Source organism: Bacillus rossius, assembly GCF_032445375.1.
Source record: "Bacillus rossius redtenbacheri isolate Brsri chromosome 4 unlocalized genomic scaffold, Brsri_v3 Brsri_v3_scf4_1, whole genome shotgun sequence".
NCBI lineage: Eukaryota > Metazoa > Arthropoda > Insecta > Phasmatodea > Bacillidae > Bacillus > Bacillus rossius.
This window is the reverse complement of record NW_026962010.1, coordinates 26,394,372-26,407,006: the sequence shown is the minus strand read 5'-3', so window position 1 is coordinate 26,407,006 and position 12,635 is coordinate 26,394,372. Positions and strand designations below refer to the sequence as shown.

At 37.4% G+C, this 12,635-nt stretch overlaps 2 protein-coding genes across 2 annotated transcripts; one reads left to right on the top strand and one right to left on the bottom strand.

Moving 5' to 3' along the window:
• Nucleotides 1-4,850: 4,850 nt before the first annotated feature.
• On the top strand, nucleotides 4,851-6,534 carry LOC134541603 (putative nuclease HARBI1). Its single transcript, XM_063385154.1, has 4 exons — nucleotides 4,851-5,265; nucleotides 5,412-5,698; nucleotides 5,780-6,371; nucleotides 6,474-6,534. The coding sequence occupies exons 1-4, from the start codon at nucleotides 5,060-5,062 to the stop codon at nucleotides 6,481-6,483; spliced, it is 1,095 nt and encodes a 364-aa protein (XP_063241224.1). The 5' UTR covers nucleotides 4,851-5,059; the 3' UTR covers nucleotides 6,484-6,534.
• A 27-nt stretch (nucleotides 6,535-6,561) lies between these two features.
• LOC134541604 (myb/SANT-like DNA-binding domain-containing protein 3) lies at nucleotides 6,562-8,384 on the bottom strand. The gene is made up of 3 exons (XM_063385155.1): nucleotides 7,875-8,384; nucleotides 7,374-7,594; nucleotides 6,562-7,227 (listed from the first exon to the last, which is right to left on the bottom strand). Exons 1-3 carry the CDS (start codon nucleotides 8,173-8,175, stop codon nucleotides 6,784-6,786), a joined length of 966 nt encoding a protein of 321 aa, XP_063241225.1. The 5' UTR covers nucleotides 8,176-8,384; the 3' UTR covers nucleotides 6,562-6,783.
• Nucleotides 8,385-12,635: the final 4,251 nt, after the last annotated feature.

Below are 12,635 nucleotides of genomic sequence, written 5' to 3'. Positions count from 1 at the left end.
GTAGTATTCAATTTTTGTCTTTTTTCTCTAAATGTGTTGGTCTACATGTAAACACTTTACTCTCTCTAGAGTGTAAATAGCCTGTATATTAATATTTGTAACTTAAAAAGTAATACAATATAAATAATCTTGTTTCATATACGCAACTGTGATTCACTGGCTACGAAAAGCAATGTTCAAGTACTAGCTATAATAGTGCGATTACAAATTAAAGTTAAGAAAGATCACTTTCGTACCTAACATTCTTAGATTTAATGCTCCCGTATTATATAGAATCACTGCATGAAGCATTTGCAGCGATCAACAGTCAATAATTTTATAACAGTCAGTATACAACTAGACGTTTGAAATTTCATTTACCCATGCAGAGTAGATAAATATAACCACCCACGCGATCCAGCCTCCTCTCGTTATCGGGTCACGCGATAACGAGGGGAGGCTGGAAGCAAACACGTAGCCAATACTCTAAAGGATGAACGAGTTACGACACCTGATAAAAGAGCCAGATCCTATTCACAGAAAAGAACGAAATGACCGAGATGAACGAATCGTTCTGAACGAATCTTTCACGGAACTGATCCGAAAGTACCGGTTCGGTCAAAAGAACCGTTCTGCCCATCACTAGAGCCAACTGCCGACGAAAGTGGCCGCAACTTCTAATTCAGTTATACCCGAAACAAAAAAAAAAGAAAATTAGGTTGTTTTAATATTCGGCCTGGCTCCGACCACCAACGTGAAATTATCTATTAGTACATTACATTATACTTTAGTGAGAAGCCACCGAACGCGACCTACTGTGGCAGCGATCGACAGACGACTGGTGATGGTAGAGGTGGGTCGAAAAGTATCACCCTGATACTTTGTCACTGATACGCGCCTGTATCAGGATCGACAAACGAGTACACTTGAAAAGTATCAGACACTTTAGTATCAGTTCAGAATTCACCTGGAACAACACCACGGCCAATGAGCGCAGTACCCGATCGCAGATGACTGTCACTTGGGCGGAGCTTGTGAAAGGGGAGGGAGCAGGAACGACGAATAAGGGATAAAGAAGGGAAAGAATGTAGGGGAGGAAGCGCAGGGGAAGGCGTTGAAGCCTTGAAGGAGAGGCGCAAAGCGATATTGTTACAAGCAGGGCTGCCACTCATGGGTTTTTCCACCCAGATCTGGGTTTTTCCAATGGTGTTTGGGTTTCTGGGTTTTTAAATAATGAATTCCAACAATTCTAGGTTTTTTATAATTTTAATTATTTTTATACCTAAAACAATAATAAAGGTAGTAGCTACTGTATCTGTTGCAATATCTGTTTGATAAATGCAAACAAGTCTATGTGTTTCACACACAAAAATACATATAAACACAAAACTAGTTTTCAAGAAGCTAAGTCGAATATTAAATTAGACACATTCTTCAAAGAGGCTTGCAGAACACAAAACCAATGCAACAATTAACCTTCAAACCAATCTTGTAGAATCAGACTCTGAATAAAGACTAACGTACATGATGCAGTTTTATAAAAACATTTACCGGTTTAAAGTATGCAGTGATGGTGTTTGTTTTGTCATGTATATATTTGTAGGTTTTTTTTATGATATGTGCTGGTCCAAGAATTACTTATACAGCCATTTTGCTGCAGTGTAATTTTCTTGTATTGGTTGTATTTAACCGTTTTCAGTCTTGTAAGGTAATTAATTGTTTTATTTTAAAACCAGTTATGTTTATATTTTTGAATTAGTACGCAAACATTTTCAACGATAGCATTTTAGACGCATCTGGGTTTTTTACCCATGTGTCTGGGTTTTTTTTAGGTTATCTAGGTTTTTCATGAATATCAGAGTGGCAGCCCTGGTTACAAGTCGTTTTGTTTATTGTCCTACTTTAGTACACTCAGTGCGCAGTGCGTGCACCGTCTCGTTCAATAATAAAACTAATGAAATTTTAATATTAAAAAGTACATTAATACAAGATTTAATATTTATATTTGTGCACCTAACAGCTATGAAAATGCAAATAAATTCTCAGTTGACACTAATAACAGATGTAATCAACATATGGACTTTTTTTTTCGATAACAATTAGTAACTAGTGTTTTTATACATTAAAAATTCACGATTTTATCAAAAATAAAAAAATAAAAAAACAGATAGGTACATTAGTAAGCATACTATATCAGTGTTTACGTTTCAAATGTTTCTTCAGATTAGTCGATGATTTATAACTCAGTTTTTGTTTACACAAATTACAATTAGCAAACTCATTATTTTCCGTGAAAAAATTCCACACAAATGAAGTCTTTTTCGTGCACTTATCCATTCCTTATTTCACTATAAAAATACTAACTACAAAGCATGACAGCCCGCAACATCGTGATACACGGCCAGGACGAACTGCAGTGAATGTTGAACTGATTGATACTGGTTGTATCAGGCGGGCATGAGAGTATCAGAGGTAGAGAATTACCAGGCGTGATAAATAATGTATCAGATTCTCCTTCCGGTCGCACGGTCTGCGTACGCGGAGCTTTATTTCCTCCTGGGACCGTCTGATACAGAAGTATCAGAGACTTGTACCTAGGTACATTACTGTATCAGTATCAGGTTGGGACTGATACCGAAAATTGCTGTCCCAACCCACCTCTAGGTGATGGTGATCTCATGAACTCGTCTCACCACGCAGGGAGTAGAAGTCACATGACCTCACCGACCAATCACACGCACGCTTCTTTCACTCTTACAGATACCAGCCAATCAGAGAACAAGTTACACTACATGAAAAAATCTTGTACACACAGAAATCTGGGCTTCCCCTGATCAGTCTCTTTTCAATTTCACATCGAAATCGGGGACTTCCATTCTCGTTCTCTCTCCCACACCGTGAGAGAGCAGTTATCACCCGGTTCCCATGCAGGGGGGAATTACCGTCTTTATCTCGGTTGGCGGGGAAGCACTGTTCCTTTCTCACTCCCACTTACATGCCTCTCTTTCTAACCATCACACAAGCCCAGACACAGTCCCGTGATTTATAATTATATTACAATAAGTTAATAAAATTTAAGAACAATAATTATAATACGAATTACTTTACAAAATTAAACTTATTGAGAAAAACCTGAATAAGTAGGCCTAAATAGGTAACAATCTAGAATGACGATGCGCACACTTGGGCGCGCCGCGTCGCCCTGTCCGCCGCGGAATTATTCCGGCGCCGGAACTCCCGGGAGAATTCGGAGCGGAATTGTTCCGCCAAGGAGGCGGGCGAGGCGAGGCGCCAAGCGGCGCGCTATCGTGTCTGGTGACAGACGGAACACAATATGGGCTGAGATAACCTTCGGGTGCCGGGTTTCTTCGGTGCTTCTCGTTCATTATTCTTTTTTGAGTCTATTTTATAAGACCTGCACACGGGCTGTACGTATCTAGTGTACACAGAAGACTATTTTAGGTAAGTTAAAGCATAGATTACTTTATGTTACATCTTTGATTTAACTATATAAATGGGCTAACCATTGATTCAATTTTCAAACTTAAATAAACAGGTCGGGAAACAAAAGTTTTTGAGATAACAGAAGTGTAGATTTTGTTTAACCTCAAACTAACTTATCAGTCAAAAAGCTATCCTTCTCCTTTTTGTGGCCTTTAATTTAATGTTGCCTAAGTTTCGAAAATTTAAATTAGTGATGGGTCACGTTGTATATGAAGTTATATGAAACTAAAACATGCAAATCTCTCTTCTCGTTAATCGGGTGAACCCACATCATCCTCTGTCTCTTCTCTTCATCTTCCGATTCCAGTAAACAATATAGAAACATATCTTCCTCCTCAGAACTGCTCATGACTTTGAAATTAAATAGTAAACTAAACCTGAAAACCGACAACACTACTAAACGGAAGCAAAACTAGCCCCTCGGTACTCCTGTACTGTAGGTCACAATTGAAGGAACTGAGCGCGCGGAATCAGAAAATGGCATCTGTAGTGTGCGACTCCCTCCAGAACCATCGGAAATTTCCGCAAGGCTGCGCGGCGCGGCCAGGCGCGCTGTAGTGTGCGAGTGTTGAGCCGGGATTATTTCAGGGCTGCGCGGCGCGCTGTAGTGTGCGATGAGCTAAAGGGTTCCTCAGCACCAATAAAAATGCCACACAGGTAAACTTTTACTCCTTTCACATCGCTGTATCTAAGCAACGCATCCGGTTCTCGCACTCTCCCGTACATGATAGCTGGAGTATTCAGTTCCCTGGGAAAGAGTAATTTAAAAACTAATATTTGTTATATCTAACACAAGAAACAAGTTGTTCGCAGTCAAGAAATTGTGATGAAACAGAAACATCACTGCCACACATGATTATTTAAACACAAATGCATACAATTTCGCTCAGAAATACTGTTCTGCATCAATACAATTAATTTGTATGCAATATTTTAAGATGCATTATTATTACAAAAAATATATGAAAAAAAAAACAATTTCTGACATACTCTTGAATTATTCACTTTGATTGTCATAAATTCGCTTTACAAAGAGCTACGCTTTATTACAATGGTAATTACGTTTTTTTACTGCATGCAAATTTGACACAATTCAAGAGCTCTATTACGTTGCATACTGATATAAATATCTATCCAGAAAACCTATAAATGAGAATTCGGTTTCGTCCACGGTTTGTCATCGGCAGAATTATTCCTGCATCGCAATTCATATTAAATTTCATGCTAGCCTGTAACACTTAAAAAGTCTAGACTGTAACTATATAACTGAGGATAAGTTAGCTTCGAAGCCAAGCTTCGATTCGGAAATCGTACCGTAATTATCGTACATGGCGAAAATAATCTGTAGGAAGTTAATGCAACAAGGGACTAAGGGCCGGTTTCACCAAGCGAAATTATCTCGATAAAGTAATGAATTATCCAGATTAACTGAATATCCCGTTTCACCACACCGAATATCTCGATCTTTTAGTGTTATCGAGATAAAATATTTTAACCACCGATTTTCGTGGTTAAAGTCTTATTATCGAGATAATATTGTAAAACGAAGTGACGAGAGGAGATTTTAAAAATTGTAATGGCTCGAGGCATGTACAATTTGATTTTTGAAGATGAAAGTGATGAAGAAGATGCCATTGTTCGTCGGCCACGATGGATGCGAGATAGAAGCGATTATTTTGAAATGTATGATGAAGAAGACTTTAAAATACATTTTCGCCTTTCAAAACAGTCGACTATGTTTGTTTTGGAACTTATAGAAAATCAACTACAGTTTCCCGAAAAGTAAGTTTATATTAATATTATTTCCTAATGTTAATTGTTTCTGTAGAATAATAAATATGTATATGAAATCATAGACAAGTAAAATAAAACTCATTTATACGAACATTACATTACAACCTTCAACATACTTTTTTCGTCTTTCACAGGAATATGTCAGTGTCGCCAATGAACCAACTGCTGGCTACACTTCGATTTTATGCTACAGGCTGTAACCAGCTAACCATTGGGGATTATGCTGGCTTTAGTAAACCCACAGCTCACCGAATAATACATAGGGTTAGCTCCGCAATTGCATCTCTTCGACCGCAATTCATTAAATTCCCAGAGACGATGGAAGAACTGAATTTAGCACAAAGGGATTTCTATGCAATTGCTAAATTTCCCAGGGCTATTGGTGCTATGGATTGCACTCATGTAAAAATCCAGTCACCAGGTTAGTTTAAACACTGATTTTATGCTACCTTTTTATTAAACATTGCAATCCACATACAAGCTTGTTTTATGTTTGTTGCAGGTGGAAACAATGCAGAATCCTACCGTAACAGAAAAGGTTACTTCTCTGTGAATGTGCAAGTAATTTGTAATACAAAATTGGAAATTACAGATATTGTTGCACGATGGCCTGGTTCCTCACATGATAGTACCATATTCAACAATAGCAACAGAAGGGCATGTTTTGAGAGAAGGGAGTATGGTGATTCTGTACTACTTGTTGATGCGGGCTATGCTTGTAGGTCATATCTAATGCCTCCATTAGATAATCCCAGAAGTCCACAGGAACACCTATTTAATGAGTCGCAAATTAGGTCAAGAAATCCTGTAGAGCGAACATTCGGTTGCTGGAAGCGACGTTTCCCAGTCTTATCTTTAGGATTGAGAGTGTCATTAGAACATTCGTTTGCCATCATTGTAGCGACTGGGGTGCTGCATAATATCCTGCGACAAACTGGGGAAGAATTCCCTCCAGACGACCCTAACCTCAATCTCCACCTCCCTTGGCAACAGTTGCTTGAGGAAGGAAATGTACAGCAGAACAACGAAAATGCAAACAGAAGGCCCAGATATGACAGTGTCAGGCATTTACTGATTGAAAACTATTTCAGGAGGTAAATGAAATTTACATATACCTATAATTAAATACCTATATATGTGTGTGTGTTGTAATACTTATTTAAGATACGATTATTTATCACTCTGTGTATTTTCAGTTTGTTGTAGGTCATACTGATCTATATGTCACACAGAGATGCCATCAACTTGAAGATTTGCTGGTGAAAATAACTACATATAGCAAGATGTATGGAATATTTTAATACATTTGCATTGTACAACTGCTTAGATCATACAAAATAATGTGACATAAGCGAACATGTATTATCTTTTATATAATTCTTAACATTTGTACTTGAAACTGTTTGTTAATAGGCACAATGAATATCACTTTGTAAATATACATGTAATATATAACAATTATGTCATGATAGTTGAGCAAATGTTTAATACATAAGAACAATTAAATTACTGCAAATGTTCTAGTTCTTTCTTTATTTTCAAGATTTGTAAAGATAAAAGTTCAGTTTGCAGCTTTTCCTGCTTTACTTTTTCTCGTTCTTGTTGTAACTGCAGTTCCCAGATTTCTTTCATAACTTCTTTTTCCTCGATTGCATGTTTTTTTGCAAGTTCAATTAGTTCGATTTTTGCTGCATTGACAGCACTTACTTCTTTCACTTTGGTGGCCGGGGTTGGTCGCCGCTTGCTAGTAAAGGGAGATTGCACTGAAGCATTTCCCCTACTGCTAGGAGGCATTGCCTTCCCACTACTTGCACTGCATGAATCAGTAGTATTGGTCTGCACTGTGTTTGTGATAGCCGAGTTGTTATTGGAGTGTCGAAGGGCAGAACACACAGGACTGCTGAGCATGGCTGGAGTATAATGCGTCCAGTCGCCATTTGGAAGAGTTACCTGTGGAAAAATTAAATTTGAACATTATGTGAGAGAAATAAAGTTAACACAGTGCATAGGCTATAGCTATACATGATTAATAAGCATAACTATGCACAGTGACACATCCATTAGGTTTTCTCAAAATAAAGTGTAGGCCTACTAACTGTCTCTGCCGTCTCCACGAAAGAAACATCCACTTCTGCTCCGACATCCAGTTGAATGCTGTCATCCTCATCAGTAGGCCTATTTGATGCATCAAATGGTAATATTATTGCATCTGAATCTGAATCGAAGGGATTCTTGGTACCATCGATAGTCGGTTTGATTAGGCTCTGCACTCTCTCACAAATGGGATCCTTACTAACTGTTTTTGAAGGACCTCCACCTGAAAAAATACAGAATTAATTTAGTTATGTGGTGTATATTTCATATCCACTGGTGGTATAGTGCGAAGTGTCTTCTTGACAGTGCAAAGGTTATAGTTCTGATTCCAACTCCACCCAAGATACCTCTTTAATATATTACAATTAATTCAAGTAACTAAAAAAATTGTTATTGCACATGTTTACAATTCGTAAAATTGCATTATGGATAAAAATGCATACAATATTTATTGCTGTACCTAAATATAATGTACCAGGATATACAGACAAAAAATATATTACCTGTTCCAGTTAATACTTGAACTCGTTGATCAGCAGAAGTCTTTCGCGTGTGCTTTTTGAGATTCTCCCACACCGCTTTTAAATTTTCTGCAGTCCTGTGATGTTCTCCAGACATACAATTGAAAGTATCTGCAAGTATTTGCCACTGCTTCATTTTTTGTTGCTGTGAAACACAATCTGTTTTTTTATTTTCAATGATATTGAAATGTTCAGTTACTAAATCTAAAAGAATGTATTTCTCCTGCTGCGATGTATTTTTATTTCTCTGCTTCTTTGACAAATTACAGCCTTGGCTCGCCATAGTAGCCTACGAAATTTCTAGCCAAACTTTGATAACGAAAGGTGTTTACAAACAGAAAATCGCGATAATTTCAGAAGATCGAGTTAAACTTATCTCGATTTTCTCAGAGAAAGATAATATGTGGTGAAACACATATAACTTTATCGAGATAGAAATGGAAGATTAACTTTTTATCTCGATAACATCATCGGGATTTTCAACTCGACTGGTGAAACCGGCCCTTAGTGAAAATAATTTATCCCAGAGTTCAAAGTGCAAAAAAAATTTTTTATTAACACCTATGTATGTAATACAAAAACTAGTGCTTTTTTAACAACACAATGCGTCGATTAAAGCAAACTAGCAGCTTCTTAGCAACATCATATGGTTTAAATTATTAAGTGTTTCTAGCCTGACCATTCATAACCTCAACATCTCAAAGTTCGTAGTGCTATAAATATTTAAAAAAAAACTACGTACGTTATACAGGAGTAGTGCTCCTTAAAGAACACACTCCTGCGAGTAATGCAAAGTATCAGCTTCGTGGCAACATCATCTGGTATCCATTTTATAGTGTTTCTAACATGACGATTCATTACCTCACACATCTCAGAGAACGAAGTGTTAAAAAATGTAAAAATCACTACGTACGTTATACAGGACTAGTGCTCCTTAAAATACACACTCCTGCGAGTAATTCAAAGTATCAGCTTCGTGGCAACATCGTCTGGTTTCCATTTAATAGTGTTTCGACAGTGGCGTAGCGTGGGTGGGGCGGAGGGGGCGGCCCGCCCCAGGCGGCAGCCCGCGGGGGCGGGTCGCCGGTGAAGCGGGTTGAGATCTGATCTATGATTCATTCTTTACATGTGTCAGACACACTAAAATGTTCCATTTTTATCTAAAATTTTGCGCACCAACTATTTTTTAATATTTATTTAAAAGAAAAACTGCGAAATCACTGACAGAGCTCTTTATAACGTTTGTTTGTTTACATACGAACGGCAACATCGCAACACGCCGCGCCGCCCGGCGCGCGCGAGCCGAGTTGAGCGGCACTCATTATTATGTTAATTACTCATACAAAATCTTTTGTTTCACGCGTCGGCTCGTGTCGATGCCTCTCTTTCGCACTCATTGAATTTAGTATGGGGGGCGGCAAAATGGGTCTCCTGCCCCAGGCGCCGAGATGGCACACTACGCCACTGTGTTTCGAACTTACGATTTATAAACATACACTACTCATTGTTCGAAGTGTTGAAAAAATGTAAAAAACACTACGTACGTTATACAGGCCTAGTGCTCCTTAAAGTACACACTCCAGCGAGTAATGCAAAGTATCAGCTTCGTGGCAACATCGTCTGGTTTTCATTTTATAATGTTTCGAACTTACCATTTATAACCATACACATCTTAGAGAACGAAGTGTTAAAAAAATGTCAAAAACACTACGTACGTTATACAGGACTAGTGATCCTTAAAGAACACACTCCTGCGAGTAATGCAAAGTATCAGCTTCGTGGCAACATCATCTGGTATCCATTTTATAGTGTTTCTAACATGACGATTAGTTAACTCACACATCTCAGAGAACGAAGTGTTAAAAAATTGTAAAAAACACTACGTACGTTATACAGGCCTACTCCTTAAAGAACACACTCCTGCGAGTAATACAAAGTATCAGCTTCGTGGCAACATCGTCTGGTTTCCATTTCATAGTGTTTAGAACTTGATAATTTATTACCTTACACAACTCAGAGAACGAAGTGTTAAAAAATTGTAAAAAAAAAAAAAACGTACGTTATACAGGACTAGTGCTCCTTAAAGAACACACTCCTGCGAGTAATTCAAAGTATCAGCTTCGTGGCAACATCGTCTGGTTTCCATTTAATAGTGTTTCGAACTTACCATTTATAACATACACTACTCATTGTTCGAAGTGTTGAAAAAATGTCAAAAACACTACGTACGTTATACAGGACTAGTGCTCCTTAAAGAACACACTCCTGCGAGTAATGCAAAGTATCAGCTTCATGGCAACATCGTCTGGACTCCATTTTATAGTGTTTAGAACTTGACAATTTATTAACATACTTTACTCATTGTTCGAAGTGTTAAAAAAATTCTCAAAAACAAAACGTACGTTATGCACGACTAGTGCTCCTTAAAGAACACACTCCTGCGAGTAATAAAAATATCAGCTTCGTGGCAACATCGTCTGGTTTCCATTTTATAGTGTTTAAAACTTGACGATTAGTTAACTCACACATCTCAGAGAACGAAATGTTAAAAAATTGTAAAAAACACTACGTACGTTATACAGGACTAGTGCTCCTTAAAGAACACACTCCTGCGAGTAATACAAAGTATCAGCTTCGTGGCAACATCTTCTGGTTTCCATTTTATAGTGTTTAGAACTTGACAAATCATTACCTTACACATCTCAGAGAACGAAGTGTTAAAAAATTCTTAAAAACAAAATGTACGTTATGCAGGACTAGTGCTCCTTATAGAACACACTCCTGCGAGTTATGCAAAGTATCAGCCTCGTGGCAACATCATCTGGTATCCATTTTATAGTGTTTCGAACATGACTATTCATTACCTTACACATCTCAGAGAACGAAGTGATAAAAAATTGTAAAATACACTATGTACGTTATACAGGACTAGTGCTCCTTAAAGAACACACCCCTGCGAGTAATGCAAAGTATCAGCTTCGTGGCAACGTCATCTGGTATCCATTTTATAGTGTTTCTAACATAAAAATTTATTAACATACTTTACTCATTGTTCAAATTGTTAAAAAATTCTCAAAAACAAAATGTACGTTATGCAGGACTAGTGCTCCTTACAGAACACACTCCTGCGAGTAATTCAAGTATCAGCTTCGTGGCAACATCGTCTGGTTTCCATTTTATAGCTGATAGAACTTGACAATTTATTAACATACTTTACTCATTGTTCGAAGTGTTAAAAAAATTATCAAAAACAAAACGTACATTATGCAGGTCTAGTGCTCCTTAAAGAACACACTCCTGCGAGTAATGCAAAGTATCAGCTTCGTGGCAACATCATCTGGTATCCATTTTATAGTGTTTCTAACATGACGATTCATTACCTCACACATCTCGGAGAACTAAGTGTTAAATAATTCTCAAAAACAAAACGTACGTTATACAGGAATAGTGCTCCGTAAAGAACACACTCCTGCGAGTAATTCAAAGTATCAGCTTCGTGGCAACATCGTCTGTTTTCCATTAAATAGTGTTTCGAACTTACCATTTATAACCATACACTACTCATTGTTCGAAGTGTTGAAAAAATGTCAAAAACACTACGTACGTTATACAGGACTAGTACTCCTTAAAGAACACACTCCTGCGAGTAATGCAAAATATCAGCTTCGTGGCAACATCATCTTGTATCCTTTTTATAGTGTTTCTAATATGACGATTAGTTAACTCACACATCTCAGAGAACGAAGTGTTAAAAAATTGTAAAATACACTACGTACGTTATACAGGACTAGTGCTCCTTAAAGAACACACTCCTGCGAGTAATACAAAGTATCAGCTTCGTGGCAACATATTCTGGTTTCCATTTTATAGTGTTTAGAACTTGACAATTCATTACCTTACACATCTCAGAGAACGAAGTGTTAAAAAATTGTAAAAAACACTACGTACGTTATACAGGACTAGTACTCTTTAAAGAACACACTCCTGCGAGTAATACAAAGTATCAGCTTCGTGGCAACATCGTCTGGTTATCCAATTTATAGTGTTTAGAACTTGACAATTTATTAACATACTTTACTCATTGTCCGAAGTGTTAAAAAATTCTCAAAAACAAAACGTACGTTATGCAGGACTAGTACTACTTAAAGAATACACTCCAGCGAGTAATGCAAAGTATCAGCTTCGTGGCAACATCGTCTGGACTCCATTTTATAATGTTTAGAACTTGACAATTTATTAACATACTTTACTCATTGTTCGAAGTGTTAAAAAATTCTCAAAAACAAAACGTACGTACGCAGGACTAGTGCTCCTTAAAGAACACACTCCTGCGAGTTACGCAAAGTATCAGCCTCGTTGCAACATCATCTGGTATCCATTTTATAGTGTTTCGAACATGACTATTCATTACCTTACACATCTCAGAGAACTAAGTGTTTAAAAATTGTAAAAAACACTACGTACGTTATACAGGACTAATGCTCCTTAAAGAACACACTCCTGCGAGTAATAAAAAGTATCAGCTTCGTGGCAACATCGTCTGGTTTCCATTTTATAGTGTCTCGAACTTGACAATTTATTAACATACTTTACTCATTGTTCGAAGTGTTAAAAAATTCTCAAAAACAAAACGTATGTTATACAGGACTAGTGCTCCTTAAAGAACAAACTCCTGCGAGAAATGCAAAAAATCAGCTTCGTGGCAACATCATCTGGTATCCATTTTATAGTGTTTATAACATG